The 20,582-nt window shown below is 35.0% G+C and overlaps 1 protein-coding gene across 16 annotated transcripts in view; it reads right to left on the reverse strand.

Moving 5' to 3' along the window:
• The window catches only part of PAM (peptidylglycine alpha-amidating monooxygenase), a 274,025-nt gene that overhangs the window by 42,223 nt on the left and 211,220 nt on the right, over positions 1-20,582 (reverse strand). For 10 of the 16 annotated variants that reach the window (XM_036886992.2, XM_036886990.2, XM_036886997.2 and 7 more), the window contains 6 exons: positions 19,674-19,754; positions 19,310-19,386; positions 18,864-18,967; positions 12,821-13,005; positions 11,743-11,808; positions 597-917 (listed from right to left, as the gene is read on the reverse strand). In XM_036886992.2, the coding sequence (XP_036742887.2) occupies positions 597-917; positions 11,743-11,808; positions 12,821-13,005; positions 18,864-18,967; positions 19,310-19,386; positions 19,674-19,754 (834 nt within the window). The remainder of the gene's footprint in view (positions 1-596; positions 918-11,742; positions 11,809-12,820; positions 13,006-18,863; positions 18,968-19,309; positions 19,387-19,673; positions 19,755-20,582) is intronic. The other 6 variants (XM_036887004.2, XM_036887003.2, XM_036887002.2 and 3 more) reach the window with 1 other exon arrangement.

Genomic DNA, 20,582 nt, shown 5'->3' on the forward strand with positions numbered 1-20,582 from the left:
CCTGGTTAGAAAGAAAGATAAATCTGATAGGTACTGACTTGGTGGAGGTCTCTAGAAATGACTCAACTTTCCAATTAAGATAGGAATTGATAATGGAACTTAAGAAGTCAAAGTCATAAAAATGGTTGCATTTACAAGTTAACTGTATGGGGAGATTGGAAATATAAGATTCCCTTAAGAATTTAATTACCTTAAAAGAAGGTAGTGTATATGCTTTTCACACACTGGGACTTCACATATAAGGATTTTGTATTTTCAGTTTCTTTCCATTAAGCAAAATGGAGAATGTTGATTTGGGAAAACTCAGTCTCCCTTAATTTCAATGCCACCCTCCCCAAGTGGATCCAAATATTTCTGGTCCTGGTAGCTCTGGCTCACCAACTGAACAGAAATTGAATTTATGTAGCATTGGACCAAAACAAAAAGAAAAACTCCTTATGCAAAGGTGATATCTGATAGCCCAAATCTCAGTAATTTTTTTTAATGACAAATTTTTATTGATGAGCTTTTTCACACATTATTTTATTCCCTTCAGATTTTGCAATGTGGATTGTAGTGTTTCACATTTTATTCTTTAAAAGAAGCCCTAAACGCACCTCCTGTATGTTCTGGTTCCCAGATGCCTTCTCCAGGTATGAGCTGCTGTAATGACAATACTCTGCTTTCTGCTGGCCTCAAAGTAGATTCTAGTCTGTGGAATTTGTGAATTCTGTCTCTGACAAGAATGGTATTACCCCTCTCATGTTCTGCACTCTCTCTGGCATCAGAATGACCAAGATCCTTCTTTTGGACTACGTTTGCAATCTCAGATACCAGGTCTGACTCTGATTCTGCCTTTTCTGTAGGATTATATTTATGCACATGAACAACATCTTCCCTCTCTCCTAGCAGCTTGGAAAGTAGTGAATAGAAATCACCTGTGGAAAAAAGAGAAGAGACAAGGGATGGAGGGTTGATAAGACCGCAAAATTTACAAAATGCTGTGCCTTAAAATATCATGTGATTCCTCATAATATGTGAGAGAGAAGGTTTCCCTCAGATGTTCAAGTATGGAGGGAAAAAGATGATTTTACCAGAATATTGAAAAAATAATGCTTCACATTTCATTTGATATACCACCAATTTCTTTCTCTTATCGCAGGAGCCAATACCAGTGGATAACCTCTAACCGACATATTAGTAGAAACAAAATAATGCATCTGTGATTGCATAGCATGTTTCAATAAATGGCTTTCACAATATAGTTGGATTGATTGGAAGTTAAACTTCATCAGATTTCTAAAACAGAGTATCAGCAGCTACATCAGAAAACAGCTTTCTTCAGAGGAAAACCCTTTGCAGTGGTCTTTAAGAACCCATTAAAGTATAATCACAAGAAATTAAATGTGCATTTTTGAGTAGATGCTATAAAATACAAGAAACCTAACAGATATACATCTAGTAAGCAATTGGAAAACCAGAGTTTCATTATTATTATTTCATCAGTAGTGCTATAATAAGTAGCTTCAGTTGTTCATCTTAAACAAGAAATGAATAAATTCCAGAAAAATAGTTTTCTGGAAAAAGAAAACTTTTAAATCAATGTCAAACAAAAGAGAAGACTTTAACAAACTAGTATCATTGGAATGATTTGTATCTAAAATCTGTTTCACATATTCCTACCCTAAGAAGTAAACTTGGATATGATAATCTAATTCCATAAAAACAAAGGATTTATAAAATATTACAACAGATACAAAATATGACTATGAAAGTTCATGAAGCATTTTAATCCTCATCATTTACATCTATGGCTTCAAATCCACTTACATCAACTGTATGGGAAACATATATGTGTTCTCAACAGAAACATAAATCTCCTTTCCTAAGCCAAATGCAAGGTAAACAACCACTCCTCTTCCTTTTCCTCATCCTAGTCTAACTGCTGCTAATGAAATTATTTATGACTATGGAGTCCTACTACTTAAGTTTTAATTACATTTACAGTACAATCAGGCAACATTTATGAAGTCTTTTTTATGACCATTAGGAAATGAAAATGGCAACTGGTTTAGCCATGATACATTCCATTAAAGAATATGTTATTAAAAAATTGGTGCAAGGGGATATGAAGTCTTTCCAAAATGATGCTAAGAGATCCTGTCATATTTACAAATAGTCTTGGTTTAATGATTCAAAGTACATTTTCAATTCTTACCCATGGAAACAGTTTATCCCAGGTGAAAGCTTCAGTCAGAAAATAATTACCAAGTAATAGGGCCAATCTCAGTAAAATGAATAAAGCAAATTACAAGTCAACCAAATCTGTTAGGCCACAGTGGCATTCTGCCTCGCAGAAGAGAAATTAATCCATTAATGCTAAATTCTCCTGCCCCCGATACTAAATATAAATAGCTTAATATACTGTTGTGCAATGAAATATTTTATATAGAAAATAAGTATGAGATAATTTCGGGGACAGATAAAATGTACTTTTGAAACTTAAATCCATGTCATTAGGCTAATATTGATGGAGAAATACAGGCTCAGAACTACACATAGTATTTGGGTTTGTCAGTAAAAAATCTAAAAGCGGTGATAAAATACCAAACACACAGCACTTTGATTTCTTTGAAATAATCATTTACAGTTATTATTGGGCTAGGAAAACAAAAAATTAGCAATGTAATAGGCTTGGCTGCACACAGGTTGCACTGGCTTTTTGGAAACATAGCTTCAGAGTTGCGTCTCATTTATAGAGATGGTGTGTGTGTGTTTGTGAGAGAGAAAGAGAGGGAAGGAGAGAGAGAGAGGAAAAGGGGGAGGGGGCACTAGGTAGCTCTCTCTTACATTTTCATGCACAAACCAGAACTTTTTTTCTCTTCTGGTGTATATGGAATCCTGCTATGTTAATCATGTTTCTGAGTATATTCAGATACCAATTTAGGAAATATATCTAACCGTAAGTGTAACGGATGGAGTAGAATATGAACAGAGGAAATTGTCTGGTCTCTATCCTGGTCTAATCTCTGAAATATTCCCTTCTTTCTTTTCAGTTGATGTTATAGCCATATTGGATTTTCACCAGCTTTAACGTCAGCTCTTAAGAGGTTGTTTCTTCTTCCTGGGATATTCTCTGCCCATTAGTTTCTCAACATTCAGATATTACTTAGGTGTCACTTACATCCGAGAAGCTTCCGTGGATGGCCACATCAGGAGCCTCGGCTGTGTGGCCCTGCAGCCCTCTGGTCTCTCCCCACATTGTTACTGCTCGATGTCTGGTCTGCATTTCATACAAGTGTTCAGTCCTGACACTTAGTAGCTATTCTGTGCCCTTGAGCAAGTTACTTAACCTTATAAAGATAATGACAACTACCTTTAATAACTGTTTTGTGGATTTAAAGAAGGTAGTTAATGTAAATTGCCTGGTCCAGTGTAAGTAGATATCACTAAACTGAAGCTATTGTAATTACAATTGGAAAAGACACAAACTTTGGTTGTTTCTATCTATCGTTCACCTAGAATTTTAAAAATCCATTCTTATTTCATATTCAAGTACTAGGATTTTCATAATGGAAGAAAAGACCCCTTTAGGTTTACAGCCCTCTATTTTCTCAACAAGTGGCCATGGCTACCATGACTGCTGCAGTAATTTGCTTCCTGGCTTTGCCAAAAGAGGTTGTACTTTTACTTTCTCTCCTTCTTTTTTAGTCTGTTTTTGGGAAACCACTACTTCTACTCCAGTGCTCTGGATGCCAGTCCTTCCAGCACCCCTAGGACCTTTCTTATTTGTTTTCATTTTCTTCCCAATAAAACTTCTTTGCCAAAGATGTGACCCACAGGCTATAAACACACTCACTTTGTGCTCGCCTTGAGTGATCACGGAGGCAAGGAGAGACCCTCGCCTGAAACTCTCATTCAAGCTTTTCCATGGTTCCTCATCCTGTAACAAGTTCCAGCACTGACTAAAAGAGCTTCCTCTGGAAATGGAAATACTGTATACCTGCACTGCCCAACACTGCCTGCACATCAGACATATGGGGCTATCGAGTACTTGTATGTGGCTAGTGTGACCGAGGAACTTAATTTTCAATTTTACTTACTTTGTATTACTTTATATTCAAATTCAAATAGCCACGTGTGGCTAGTGAGGTGTCTGCTATATTGGACAGTGCTGGGTTATGTGCTGCTTCATTTTCCCTCACATCCTCTTCCTTCCCTAAATCAGAGCCATCTGCTTCTATTTCACATTTTAACCCTGTGTGACTTCAGAGTGAGTCAAGAGCTGCCAGCGGCCAGAGTCAACAGATTCTTCATCTTGACCTGCTTGTGGCATGTAGAATGGTTGAAAGTCCCTTCAGACACTCTCTTTACAACGTTGTTCTTTCCAGATCTTCTCCATCCATCACCTTTGCTGCCTCCTGTTCTGCTCAACATAAGAAAATGTTGGTGTTCTCTGAGGTCTGTTCCTGGCATGCTTCCCCCCCAGCTAAGGCCTCTTCCTACTAAGTGATCTCAGCCACCCTCAAGTCTTAAGCTGCTATCTCCAGATATATGACCCTCAAATCTGAAGCTCTTCTAGTATCCAATTATACTCTGGAAATTTCCACTTGGATGTCTGTTTCATAGGAATCTTGAACTTAACACGTCTTAAACTGAGCTCTAAATCTTCTCCCCATACTTTATCTTTTTTATAGTATCTCTATCAGTGATGAAACTGTGTTTTGGGTGAATTAATCTAGAAAATTCGTCAATGCTGGTGTGTCACCATTTTTTCTTTCCTCTCTCCCACCAGTACTCGTTTAAGTACTCTCAACCTCCTCTGATTGGCATTCTGAAAGACTCTCCCCCCTCCTTCCTTGGCACAGACATCCTCAGAACAGATGCCCCTGTATCAATGTCAAAAGCCCACCTGGGGTGGTACTGGAGCAGCGCTACCTCTGTGGAAACGACTTGGGATTGATGGTAGCCCGCCTCCGCTGGACACTCCTCAGGTACAGCCCACGTTGTCCTCAGTTCTGTCAGTCTGTGTGTTCCTGGGTGGTATTCTCTAATTCTGCTCTGAGTCCCACTACTAAGGTGATCATATAATTTATTTCCCAAATTGGAGACATTTGAAAAGGAAAAGGGGTGTTATTAATATGTATACTAGGCATAAACTGAGACGGTCCTGGGAAAATGGGGATGTAGAGCTACCCTACCTCCCGTTGACAGAGATAATGTTCCCATCTCTTTTCTGTACTGGCCAATAAACTCTTTCCTGTGAATTCACCTCAGACCTGTCAATCCTACTATATTTAAGATTTTTTCCTTTTCAGTTAACTGTCTCTTGAGCTCAGGTGGGTTTACTCTTTAACTGAACAAGTTTCTTTTTGTTCTTTCTTGGCCTGTCTACTACACATAAGATGCTTGTAAATGAGTCAATACCTACCTAGCATTCTGATTTGCACAAAACTTGACTAAAGAATAACGACAAGTTTTCTTTGGTCTGAAAAAGTAGAAGAGTTTTCTGTTCTCATCAATAGTTTTCACTTACCACTGGCAATATGTCTTACATGTATGATCAAATTCTGTAAGATTTTCTAAAAAAATGTTTTTGTACACTTAAATTACCTAGGAAGGGACAAATGGAAAGGAATAAATGTGATTTTATAAGAAAAAAATTTTAAACTCTCCTTTCTTATTCATTTTCATGCATCTAGTGATTAGTACTATTCCTATCATAGCAGATACTCAATACATTCTTCTGGGATGGATAATAATTTGCTAGAAATGTCACTCCTTGCTTCCATATCTGTAGAAATAAAAATATTCCCTTAATGATTTTAGGCTGCAGTGAGTTCCGTTTCTTCCTTCTCCTTTTTCCAAACATTCAAATTGTGATTCTTATCTCACAAAATGTTGAAACGCTCTAGCTCTTTTAAGTAATTTGTCTGAGTGGGTTTGGTATTTGGAAGAACACAAATGCAGTAGTAGCTTATGTGTCAGAAGAGGAACACAGCATAGTGCAAGAGAACCAAAAATGATCCATTAAACTCCCAGTTTGTAAGTTGTATGCTTGCATTAACTACTTCACAGCCCAGCGGGCATTTTTCTGTTTAGTAAGGATCCCTCACTATTCCTTCAGCAGCATAGAGATTTCTTGGGTTTCCTTTCAAGAATATGGTGAGATCAAACTAAAATAGAAATACAAATAAAAAAATTTGCCCAGCAGATTTAAAAAAAAAAAAAATGCCCTAAGATTACTGAATAAAAAAGTAGGTATCCCTATTTTTAGACAGCATAAAATCTTAATTGTAGCAGGCATTTTTATTTGAAGAATGATCAAGACCCTCTTGGTAATCTTTCAGAATGTAAACTCCCATTTCCCACACAAATCACTAGTACTTCATTACCTAAAACAAACAGCTCTTGTTACTGCTTATTGCTCTGTGATTTCTCTGGTACATGGAGAGAAAACAGGATATTCATCAGCGGTTTAACCACTGACAAAGTATGCCAAGTAACCAGGATAATGAGATTACAACCACACAACACAAGTGATTAACAAGAGGGATATGAAGAATGCAAACGTAAAAGCATTTCTTTTTAGATTTTAGTAGTCTGGTTTATGACTCAGTCATAGTTGACTTTCCCTTCAGGTTAAAGCCAATTTGGTTTGTTGATTGTTTACTTATTACTAACCCACAACATTTATCCTACCAGCCTTAGAGAAATAAAATACATGATCACGATGACCAGCTCAGAGATCACAAATGAAGTGACCTTTATCATTTTTTTCCCCTTATAGAACTCATCTGACTGAAAAACAGGCTTTTCCCCCTTTTTTAAGAAAATGAGACAAATACAACTATGGAGAAGTTAAGAGATGATGGTTTTTGCAACTACCACGCACAGATCTATCAGAAAGCCCAACCGTGTGATAAATGAACATTCACATCTGCCTATTCTGCTATTAGGAAACCAGTTCAAAACAGCACCACTCAGCTTCCCAGAGCCTTGGGGGTATTTGGTATTGCATTTGATAGATGAGTTCAATATATATAGACTTGTGAGATGCTCATAAATCATAACAAACTGATAAATGGGACTACAAACAAGAATTGTATCTTCTTTATGACAGCAAAGTGGCATTGAGAGTGCTTAGAATTAACTAAGAAGATGCTACTAAAATCACTTGAACTTTATTAGGGGATGAAGGGAGTATCCTATTTTGAACAAGGCTAAGAAATAATACATTTTTGTTTCACTTCTCTCCTAAATGGTTTACCAAATGTTGCTTTAACATGCTTTTACAGTAGACTATTGTCTTTTTAATTTGCAACCTTGTTCCCTTAATTCTGCTTATTTGATAAAAACATGCCAATGGTAATTCACTTTTGTTAGCATAAAACCACTGTGAAATTATTCTGTTTCACAGAAGGTGTCAGAAGACCTTTAACTATCTGGGGTCATGGAGTGTTTTCCCTCTACAAATTGTATTTTTGTCGTATACTTTTTTGCCTTGGGAATATAGTAGCTCACACTGACCTTTGAGTAGAAAGATTGATTTTGTGAGGGCACAAAGACTACAGTGAGAAGAGTTTGGAGCAAGCTGAATAAAACATGGTAAAGGCCCTTTCTGCAGCAAAAGAAATGCTGTCCTGAGCATAACGTACAATAACAAGGACATACCAGTATTGTAGGTTTTGACTTGCTATCTTCCTAACACCAGGGCCATAAGTTTCAACACTACATCTATACTCTGAATTTTAAAGGAGAGAAACACTCAAATTTAGAACTCCTAAATGGAGTTTAGTATAGCTTCTTGGTTGCACCTCGTACACCTACCCTCACCCATATCCCTTGCCTAACGATGCTGATAGAAAGCTCAGGTTGTTCCTTTGGTTTAGTGAGCATATGTATGAATAAGAAATAAAGAGAACTTACAAAACATGATTTAGTTTCCTGAAAGTGCCAACCATAACATATGAGTAAAGGATATATTTCTGTATGTTCTGGAAAACCTCAGCACCACCTTTCTCATTCTTTTTAGTCTCCTAGGATTTATTTCCTCTGCCTAGAATCACTGTCTAATTAGGTTTTATTGTTTAGCTAACTGTACTTATTACATACATACGCAATTATTCACTTCACTTACAGTGTTTCAAAGGATGTTGACATTTCAGTTTTTTAAAAATATCCATCAATGTTTTTTTGCATGGAAGCAAACAATTGACTCATTCACAAATAAGCTCACCTATAGGCAAACAGGCATTTTTCAAAGTAATATGGGCAGGAATATACACATATTATGCAGCCATTCAAAATCAGGCTTACCAATAATTTTTATAGTGGAAGAAATGCTCAAGATATAATATTTAAAAAAGAGTACAAAACTACACACATTAGCATCTAAATATTGTTAAAATAATGTGCATATACATACATACTATGTATGCATAATATATATCTCACACACAGATGAAAATTATACACCTATATTTCTGGGGGTTATGGATGATTTTTATTTGCTTCTTCATTCTTTTCTGTAAATTTCACATCTTCTATAATGAACATTATTTTAAGAAATCTGTCAAATAAGCATTAACTTTTTAAAATCCCTGCAGATTTAATTAAAGCCTCATTAAATGTTTCCCATTGTTGTACACCCAGGACAGCCTGACAGCAAAGCTGTCATGTAATGAGGTTCCTCTGGTGTCTTCATAATTACACCTCGTGGGATAGGGTTCGAGATATATTTGCCTTACACCAAATTTTGTCCTAGAGGAAGCAAATGTAGACAAGGATACTGCAGAAGGTTAGTGTTTCTGTAAGTAATTACAGGCTGGCCAGCGCTACATGGATTCACACAATCTAATGTCCTTTCAAACTCTACTTAATTTCCAATCAAGATTAAGATTATGGCAAAAATTAACAGCTAGCAACTTTGGTGACTAGAATTTCAAAGAAAATAAAATACCTATATTTTTTCTGGAGAAACAGAGAATTAGACAAACGTGCATTACATAGATTATAGGTTTGCTTTGAATTCTTCTCCAGGTTGGAGGTACCTTCTACTTCCTGTTCATTTCTGGCACAGCCCCATTTCTTATTTCTGGCCTGTGACATATGAATCTCTCTCAATCTCTCTCTCTCTTTTCTTACTACCTTAGTAAAGGCCATCCTTTCTTTCCAACGTAGCATTTATTACATATCTTGACCTTTACTTTCCTGTTTTCCAGTGTATTGATAGGAAGTAAAACAAAAATTATTGTTTGTGTAATCCAGGTAGAACTACATTATTTAGCCACTGATGGGTACAGAGCTTGCTGAGTCTTTTTCTTTCTGCCTCTCAACAGTTCTACGTCCACTGGGGTTTGAGAGCCTCTGTTTCACCAACATAGATGCTATCTGTTACCTTGTGTCTAGCACAGCTAAAATAAAATAATTTTATATATTGGGATATCAAATATTAAAGGACCAATACAACCTGGAGGACTACTTGTGCATAAGTTGTTTTGGCCAGAATACTAAAATAAGGCAAAGGGCTAAGTCTGAAGACTTACCATAAACATTAGCACACATGGTATAATTTATTTGAACAATTAGAGCCCTTCTAAAGCCATTTGGTCAGTTTATGTCCCCAGAGAATGACTACAAATAGACATTTTGTGCAAATAAACATCTATGAGAAGAATGGTGTACTCTCTCAGTAATGAGTAGATTTGCCCTATGTATTGCAAGGAGATAGATGATCTCATTAACTCACATGGATGCTGTGTACAAATATGCATTTGTAATATTTCTGTATTTCTCTTTAAACTCAAAGATCAGTAGAATAATACACAGGCTACACTTGCCATTGAAATGGCTTTTGGTCAAGTATTTGTCTTCACATAATTTGATGGATACACTAATTTCAACATATGAATGCCATAGTGTATTTTCTGCATTTTGACAACTGAGTCAGAAGCATGCTCTTCTTTTTCTTTCCATGTGAGATCCCTTTACAGCATTTTAATTCATAAATAGAAGAAAACAGTAACTATAAGAAAATAATTTCTGTGTCCACAGATTTCTTCACTGGAACCAATAAAGCTATGGATGTATTTTAAGTTCTTAATACACTATCAAACATACAAGGGTAAATGAATGGCAAAATATGAAAGTTGTTTTAAAGGATTGGTTTTCAGGCATACAGGACATCTCCTACATCCCATTATTTGGAAAGAACAGATTAAACCTAACATTTAAGGTTCCTCTGCTAAAAAAAAAATGCTCTGTGTTTCTGGTCTTTCATAGTCTCAATGTCTTCCTTGATCAACTCAACTAACTGCAAAAGGAAAACATAGTCCAGCTTCAGTTTCCATACAAAGTTACCATTTTATAAGATGCATCAATTATGTGGTGGTCTCATTCCACACTTTGTCAAATATACTGGTACTTGGAAATGTATTCTAAGATAACTCAAATTATTTCAAAGACATACATTTTAAACAATGTGTGCAATGTCAGAATAATTCATTTGAAGTCTAATATAATTTTGGTACAATTATAGTAAATACTGCCAATACTATATTTAGGCTGCAATTAGTGATTTACTTATAAATATATACACAGAATTCATAAATTTAGCTATTTTAAATCATACTCAATAATTCAGTATGAACTGTTTAGTATAAAATCACCTCCTTTTTTTTTGATTTAACACAAACATAGGAACAACTTTAAGTTGTACCTTTTTAAAGGCTACTTTGTTAGATTGAAGTATTGTGGAACATACTCTGTATAATTTAAAAACTTAAAAATTTTAAGTTAAAGCTTATTCTATTCCCCTTTTAGTGTACATATCATCCTTTAAAAAATCTGGACTCCTTAATTTTGCAAATACTATCAGTGCAAGAGTGATATCTTTGACATAGATATAATAGAATACATTTTGAAAAATTCTAATAGTGGTTTACAATACCCAAAGTATCAGAAATTCCTGTAAGTTGCTAATAGAAAAAAAATCCTATCTACTTCCTGTACATTTTGTGTTGTCATTACAAGCATGTGCATTAACATTAAACTCATGTTTTAAAATATATGACTATCTAGGTCAAAAATGGCTTGATGACATACTCCAACACTTAACACAAAGTACTATCTTCCAAACAAACAAGGAACCAAGATTCAGGAGAATAAGTTTTCAGTCCCAGCACATGCAGTGTATGCCATAGAAGCATCTAGTGTTACTACTTCTAGTAAATAGAGCAGAAGAAACGATGCTCTTTTAGCTTGTCACATGGCAACGTAACATAAAACTATAGCTGCATAAGACAATAATCCTCCCACCTTCCTGAAGGCAGAGAAGGAGGACTTAAGAGAGGCAAGATGAGGGTGTAATTCTTAATTCTTTTTTCTTGAACCTCAAATACAGTTAATGAACACACCATGCAAAATACACAAGAATTTAAATGGTAAGTTTCATTAGATCTTGAAAGCATTCCACTGATTGTTTCTAATGATTAAGTTTGTGCTTTATATAAAAGTTGCAATATTAAATAAATTAAAAGAGAAATCTAATGGGACTAAATTACATGATGAATTTTCCTTTCAAAGCTGAAGTATAACAATTGACCATTTTTGCATGAATTATATTTTATATAAAAATAGCAGTACATAGGGATGGAAGCTGATAAAGAGAGACCTAAAATATCTCAATAACTTTAAAAGTTGGTTGCCTATTTGGATTCTGAATACTTTTAAAGGCCTGTTTAAAGAAGTCAGCATACATACCCTGTTCTAATACTTCTTCTCGTTTTGGCTGCTGCAGTAAAAAAGTCTTATCTTTGTTCTCTGCTTCTGTAAAGGATCAAAAAAGATGAGCATATATTTGCAGTATATATTACGTACTTTAAATAGTTTATTAGAAATATTCCAGTGACACAAAAACAGTAGTAAGAATTTACATGAAGAAATGCTCTAATTCACACAAACACACACACTCCAGCATACCAATTCAGACTTTTGACTTAATAACTAGATGAAACTACAGTTTCAGTAATATATACGTGATACAGAATTTTTAAAATGTGTTAATGAAATTATATTTGTTTTCCTAAAAATTGAATTTAGTAATAGTTTAAGGATATTTTAAACCTCTTAAGGCACATTTAAATATATTAGGATCTTAGTATATGTTTGTTGATTCCTGATTACTGTGTTAACTTCTTTCATAAAACTTCTAGTAGAAAAAAATAAGAAGTTGCTCTGGGATTTTAAGGTCGACCTTGTAGAACTCAGCAAGTCTCAGCATACTTCATCTAATAAAACAGAGTGTGGGTTTTACAATTTTAAACTAAAGAAATGATAATCAATATGACCATTTTGCAGATGAACAGTATGTTCATCAACAATGCTAAGAATAAACTAGTAATGCCTCATAAATCAAGAATTGTTGTTTGCTTGAAAAGACCCATTAAGCAGGTAATTTAGGGTATGGTTGGAGATGATAACCATTTTCACTGGCGAACTGTAGCACTCTGTGGAACATGGCATATAAATTCACAAATCATCACTGGTTATGGGAGGAATGAAATAGGGGAAACTAGAAAACATGGATTAAATGAAGAAAGGTCTACCCTTACGGACTTGGTTCCCAAATGAATCTGTTTCATCAATAGTCGAGATTTTTCACGTTACCTGTTTTGATGCAGACATGTCAGAAGGGGAGATAAGGACTCAGATTATATGTACACATGTGATTGTTTGGCAAAAGGAGGAGGTTTTAAGATGTTAATCATACAGTCAAGTGAGACATATAAAAGTATAAAAGAAAATTAATATGTTGCTTTAAATTAGACATCAGTTTTACCTTTGTGATGTCCATGCATCATAACCATATCAGACTTCACAGGAATTGGAATATTGGCTTCTGGTGGTATGGTTCTGAACACTTCCGGAGCTACATTCTGTGTACAGGTCATGAAAGAAACTGCATGCTTGGCTTCCATGTAATACATAATGTATAAGTTGCACATTTCATCACTCGATGTGCCCCTGCAGGCAGAAAAAGAGACACACAACAAATCAGCCGTTCACATAGAACACATTCTTAATGCAAGAAAAATGCAACCAGTAAATCTGCCAGCAATGGATTTAAAGGTGGAAACACTGTATATTTATTTTATAGCTTTCATTAAAAACTGTCACAGTTTTCAACATCAAAAGCACATCGTCAAAGGCATATTTCCACTTCACAATGGAGTATCCATCTGCAGTCACTTCATGGGTGTCACCAAACAGCACAGGAGGGAGCGGCATTTGAACAGCAGCAAGACACTTTCTTTGCTCTTCTAAATCCTTTTACTCTTTACTCTTTCTTCCACTGGCTAAAACTCAGATTGGGCAAAGTACTTTTCTTATAGAAAATCTTAATTTTTACTTAGTAATGGTAAAATTCAGAATACTTCAATAGGAATAGCATGTACTATTTACAACTCTTTAAAAATGACTTTTTCCATTTAACCCTGAGAATCTGTGATCTAATTTTGGTAACTTCCTCATGGTCAGATGAGTCAAGAATTGTATGGTGATACTAAGAGATCATAAACATACACCTGATATCTGACTTGGCCCCTTGGCTTTTCTAGCAGGGAAGAAAAGAATGCCTCAGGAAAGATACAAAATGAAAGCAGCCCCAGTCTTTCTAAGGGATCCAACATGAATGGGGTAGTGCTATAGAACTGACTCGGTGTGAAAAACAGGCTTTCAAACAGTGGGGTGGCCATGTCAAGGAAAAGTTCCAAATAATATAAATTATGCCTAAAAGTTGAAAACATATTTCCATCTTCCTCTGTTCGCATGGGGTTACTGTGTGTTTCATCTCTTCACTACTAGGAAGGAATTATTTGAGGTAAACCTTCACAAAGCTTTAATATACCTATGTAGTTTGGGCAAAGGAATATTTCCTTTTTGGCCTTAGTTCTGACAACCTTTAGCAAGCCTTGAGTAATAAAACACAACCTCTGAAGTAGACTATTTGCTGTACAGAAATATGTGAGTGTTGATTTTTCCAGAAATGTCATGCAGCACTCACTTCCTCTACATAGCAACAAGAATGATGTCAGCAAGGGATGGAAAAAATAATCTTTTCCAAACAGGGATGTGGTTTCTCTAAACTCTGAAAATGGAGAGCCCCTGAGAGACCGCAGGAATGAGTCCCTGCCACGGGACGCTCTGTGTAGGCTTTAAAAATCATCTGGCTTCTCACTCTGAGTCTGATACCTGTCAGTGTAACCACTTCCCCTGTGAAATAGAAGCAAATAGTGAAATGCAGTCCCAAACAACCACCTGTTCACTATGCATCTCTTCATGTGTCAAAAAAGCATTCCTAAGGCTTACATTTTAACAGCCTTGGAGTTGGTCAGAAAAAAAATATGTACTATAAAAGGAATGGCTAGTGCCAAAGTAATAAGCCAGAGCCTCTCACCACTCCTGTTCAAAAGGCGGGAAAATGTATAAATGAGGAGAGAGAAATAAGGAAAAAGGAATTTAAGATTGGCTCTAGCTTAGAATCATCAGAGAGGGAAAGCAAAATAATCATGCCAGCTCCTCAAATTAATGAAAGGGAAAATTTAATAAATGCACATAGTAACCAATGAAACTTGCAACTGATCCAAGGAGAGATCTTCCCATATTTTGTCTGTTTGGGAACATCATACCTATGCTCATTTCTAAACACGTGAGGTTTTGTGAGATAGCCTGATTAGCTCACCAATATAGCTCATTGAAGGCACCTATTCTATAAAATTGAGCTGATCAAGTAATTTAAGAATCTTTGCTATCACAAAGAAAATTTCATTGAAGAGGTGAAGAAAGAGAGTCATACTTTATTCCTTTCTATCTATAACTGAACTTGTAGTCAAGGTAACTCTGAGTTCCTATCTGATGGAGAAATGATCATATCCTAAACAAGTTAGTATCCTTACATCCTAAACATCCTTACTATATCAGTAACTCAGCTTGCCTATTTTATCCCACATCCATGTTTTCTAACTCAAAAAAAAAAAAGTGACTTTAAAGCAAACTGCTTTCTGTATTCCTAAGGAAGAATTTTGACACATCTGCCCTTATTTTCCAGAGAGAACAACAAATGCAATTCGACCCTGTCAGTGTAATGATTATGAACATGGGAAAGTATGGGGGGGCACTGTGCTCAAGGTGTCAGCCCTGGGTCTGTGGATGGCCCTTTCAACACTCCTTATCACCCGTATGATTCCCGAAATGCTGGCTGCTGGCATCACCTCAGCTCAAAATTAGAGTGGTGTGGTTCTTTCATCTTCTTACATAATAGAGTGCTTATGTGACAACTGCTCCTTTACACCAGCTAGCTTTAAATCTGACAAGGTGTGGTGAGCCTGAAAATAGTAAGCCCTCAATAAATATCTGTGGAATGAAGGAAGAATGAATAATCTTAATAAATGTTTACAAGTTATTATGGCATAACCTGCTACCCCTAATGTATCATACTGCTGAGTCAGGTCAGTATTATGAACTCAATTGATTTGTGGCACTACTGAAAAATATTTATATCTGTCAGCTTACCTATCTATCTATGTTCTATGTATACTATATTCTATAATACATTCTTATACTATATATTATTTCATATTACAAAGATATGTAATAGAGATGTAAGAAAGTTCCAAGTATTCTGAAATGCATCACTTAAAGAACCCAAATACTATTACACCCCATGACTGTTTCGGACAGTGATACTCCACTTTCAGGATCCTGCACCTTTAGCCCCTGCCTTGTACACTCATGCTAGGCTTGAAAATAACCAATGATAGATAATACTAATTTTGGAAGGAAATATGAAAACTTTGAAGAAGTTAGTTTATAAAACCTTCAATTCTTTCTTAAGAGGTTTCATGGTGTTTTTAAAATTATACATTAAGGAGTTATTGATCACATAACTTTATCTTTGCATAAAATACAGTTTAAAATGCTAATTTAAGTACTGTGCTGGTATCCATGAATATGCATTAGACATCCTCGTATGTACAGTAGCTACTTCCAAATGGAAAATAGGAACAACAAACAAAACTGACCAAGTAGATAAACATTATCCACCAATTCTCAAGAATTAATTTAAAATTTTAGCATATAAGTTTTAAGCTATTCAGCTGACTTAATTAGCTTTAATTGGCTGACTGAATTATTTTTTCTTGTTTAAACTTGACTAAACATTTGAAATTAATTACTATGTGTGTCATATTGAATAAAAAATGTGTAATGCAGTCAGGCACAAAATATTGCTGCTTTATATATAAATTAGTACTTTGTTGTTAGTGCATACATTGGTACAACTTTGTCTAAGATATTTTATTCATTTTATTATTTAAAAAGAAAACGTTTCTGGATAAAAAATGCTACCACTAAATAAATTTATTAATATGTCTTGTCTTAAGTCCACCTAATAACAGTTGTATTTTGAGATGTCCCTGGTATGTGAAAATCAGTTCCTATTTTGTTTAAGTGCTTTTTATTATTTTTATTAGTTATGACTGTTCTATCCAAGCAAAGTTTTCTCCAATTCTAAAATTTTTAGTCTAACACAGAATGAAGCTTCAATTGGGTAAAAGAATTAGCTGAAAATCTTCACACTAGGCCATTAATGATACAATTTTCCTGTAAAACCTCATTTCCAGGTGGTTGCCAAACAAGTAGGTTAAGAATTTGAAGATGTTAGTCCTTCCAGTGCATCGAGGGCATCTAGGGGCCCCACATGACCTTTGGATGAGTGGGATTCGTAACTAAGTCAGCTTCATGCTCAGAACTCAGACCTGCACCAGTGGGAGTGCGCGTGAGTATATGTGGATCAGGGGTTTGGTGGATCGGGAGAAGAGGGACAAGAGATTTACAGAGTATCACAGAATAGACATCATAAAATTCTATTTTCTTGTTTTTACTGGTTAGATTCTCAACCGCGATTCTGTAATACCATATGGAAGTGGTGTCGCTGTTTTTACCTTCCTAAAGCTAAAAAGCATATTAAAAGCATATAGGATGCTCTGCATTGTTATGAGGATTTTTACTCATATATAAATTTATTCTACTAGAAAATGTTTACTATTCTACCAGAAAAAAATTGCTTTTTTAGTGTAAATTAAATATTCAGAATATGGACTCATCCAATTACTTTATTTCCTATAATTTGTTTCTATTTTATTTGTATTACAAAATGGCATTTCCTTTAACCCACATGAGATTTACAAAAAGATAGACTGGTGTAGTCATTTTAGGGTATTACTTTAAAGCAAAATGCACATTTTTTAAAAGACCAGAATTATTCTGGACTAATGAAATTGAAGGAGGCTTCCAGAGATCACTTTATCCTCATCCTACTACTATAACAAGTCATTCATTTCCATGGTTGATATTGCCTCACAGATAGCACCTGAAGGATGGAATCTGGCCAATGTTACAAGCCCTCCCAAATTACAAAGGGACCTCTGAGCAAAAGAGTCTACCTATTCCACTTGAACTTGTAAATTAATACACAGAAAGTACTGAAATGAATTTTTTACTATTTGTTTATCTATTTCAAAGGTTAATAAAATAGCCAATGGCATTAAAGTAAAGTTAAGAGGTTCTACAGTAACATAAAATGGAGAACAGTTGATCAATACCTGGTTAATTATATTACTTCGTGTATTTAAAGATCATTAAGAAGTGAATTGTCAGACTATGTCCTTCAAATCTAATTACATATAGTTTGTTAATCCTTTTCTTACCTTTGCCATTTCATCTAACTCAGTAATTTTATTGTTTTCCCCAAGCCTCTCCCAAATTTATCCAAAAGCAAATATAAATACAAACCAAAATATAAAATCAATTTCTGTCCTTGTTTAATATAAATTGATAATTTTCTTCCATTTATTCTATCTTGAGCCTTAAAGTTGATGCTTATTAATATAAAACTCTTTTAGAATGACATAAAAAATCCTGTTCCACCAACTTAAAAGCCTTTTTCTTTAACCTGCATCAATACATTTTCCCTGTTCCCTGACAAACAACAGCTCATGTTGTCATCATAAGAATCACCTTCAGTGTCTCTAATGCATATTTTCAGATGCCTACTTTGTGTAACTTCTCTTTGACCAAAAGATAAATGGTTCAAAACTGCAGCTTCTAGGCAGCATTAGTAAATATTTTATAACCTAGTTTAACATGGAAAGGAGGCTCCTTGGTTCTTTTCTAACAAAAAACATGATAAGAGACTTTATCTTTCACTTTTAATTTAGGTGAATCTTTCTTTTGAAAGAGTGATAGTGCTTAGAAAATTTTACTTCATGTTATAAAATATACTTATGTTAAGAAGGCTTGGTATTTTAGAAATTATTTAAAAATCCAACATTGTCTTTTGGAAAAGTGCTCCATATTATTCTCACGGGTAGACTAAACACCTGGAAAACTTTGAACACATGGAAGTTCTATCAGGCAGAAATAATTATGGTTCTGAGTAATTAATGGGCACCACAAAATATAGGACCTATATATTTGCCTAAATTTGAACACAGGGCAAAAGGACTGAAGAAAAAAACTCATAATCATTATATTTTTCTTTATTAAGATGAGCTGAGGAATCGATATATACTCTTGTAACTATAATATGTAGAGGTCTGATATTGAAAGTTTTGAATAAGCAGGAAAAGAAGCATGAAAAAATAAGCTCATGGCTGGAGTTCACCCAATCAATCAGTTCTAAAATGATAAAATACTATAGTTTGTTGTAATTGCTCATGATAGCAAAAAAATGTATGCAGTTCATTCACAATGATAACTGTCATCTATAATCATGCTTTGCCTCAATAAAATCTTTTTAAATAGTGGCATTTATGGAATCATACCCAATGTGTGTGGCTTCTGTCCTTCCTTCACCAGTGAATACACATCTTGCTGCCAATATGTCACCAAAACTAACATCTACTGGGTGTTCCACAGGGTAGAAAGCCTGCCAAGAAGATGAACACAGTGACTCATAAAATTACCAATAAAAGCCAGAACTACTTTAATAACGCAAGGCTTGGAGAACCCTGGTAGAGAGGATGCACACACACACACACACACACACACACACACACACACACACACACACACTTTACCGCCATGTTTAGAGATATTAAGTGAAATAAGAACATCATAAAGTTGGAAGTTACAAAAAAGGAGGTCACACACAGCTTAGATATGCAGTAAAGATTCTGGTGACATTCATGAGGGTTCCAAGAGGGTTTTAAAAATTACTATCTGCTGATCAACATTTTTCTCTCTTAAAATTAAACTAGATTCCACAAACCTGTGGCAGCTGGGGGCTCTGGCGTCCAATCAGTGTCCACTGTCCATTTCTTACTCTGTATCCACTTACTACCTTACCTGTTATGAACACACATTATAATCATATGATTAAATAAGGTATTTAAAAAAATAGGCATTGTTTACTTTTCTATTTCAAAATAAAATCTAAATATTTTCAGAACCCAAAATGCTACGTATTTTAATGAAAAACAGTATGATGAAGAAACATACAGAATTTCAACGTGCTTCATAAAATCTCTTTCATTGAAAAGACTTAAGTCAAATATAACTTACATTTACATTTACAGCATTAGCAAGCACAATGGTAAATATTTATAATTTTACATGTAGTTTAAAGTTCTTACCCAAATGGTGAGTGTGAACTCTATAGGCGAAGACATGCATTGGATACTTCTTATAATGGCATGAAATGTCAGAATTCACCACTGTGAGAAATGAAAACGCAGAAAAAAAAGTCACTCTCCAACTGGAAAATAACATTATTCTTGTGTAAAAGTACACACAGGGTATTCACAAGATGCTACACCTGGGGGTTTTCTTGTGCAGTAAATACACACCCATGTACTCAGCAGACATTAAGCACTCACTACATGCCAGCCTCTTCACTAAGTCAAGAACCTCCTGCCCTCACACTTTATTTCATTCATAAACCAAATGACTAGGGCCAAGTCAAAATACCCTGTCAGTGAAAACATAGGCTTAATCTGTTACCTTTATCATGAAATTGATGCAGTTGGAAAAGCTTAAAAATTGGTTCAGTAACAGTGAGACCATACTTGTCATTAACTTTAAAAGAACCTTTTAAAGTTAATGGGAAAAAAAGTGAATAATATTTAATTTTTTTTGAGAAGCAGATACATTGAAAAATAACATTATGCTTATTACAATAGCTTCTGGTGAGTTCAGGAGAATCAGCTGTTATTATCCCCATTTTACAAATGGGGAAATACGCCCAATATATCTAAGTTCAAATGCTGACTTGGTGTTAATTGCTAGCTTCTTCATTCTGAACCTGATACTCTCTGCAGTAGTTTATGACAGAGAATGTTCTGAAGATTGTCTTTGGCATCTAAAGAATGCATGATTGATTTGTAAAATACTCAAGATCCATCCTTTAACTTATATAACCCTATCTACCCATGGGCCTCAATTCCTAGAATTTCATTAACAGAGTGGAAAAAAACAAACTGCTAGCCTGAAATAACACAAAAATCTATTTTAAATCCAAGGATAACAAGAAATTGGTTTATTTT

Source organism: Manis pentadactyla, chromosome 2 (genome assembly GCF_030020395.1).
Source record: "Manis pentadactyla isolate mManPen7 chromosome 2, mManPen7.hap1, whole genome shotgun sequence".
Taxonomy (NCBI): domain Eukaryota; kingdom Metazoa; phylum Chordata; class Mammalia; order Pholidota; family Manidae; genus Manis; species Manis pentadactyla.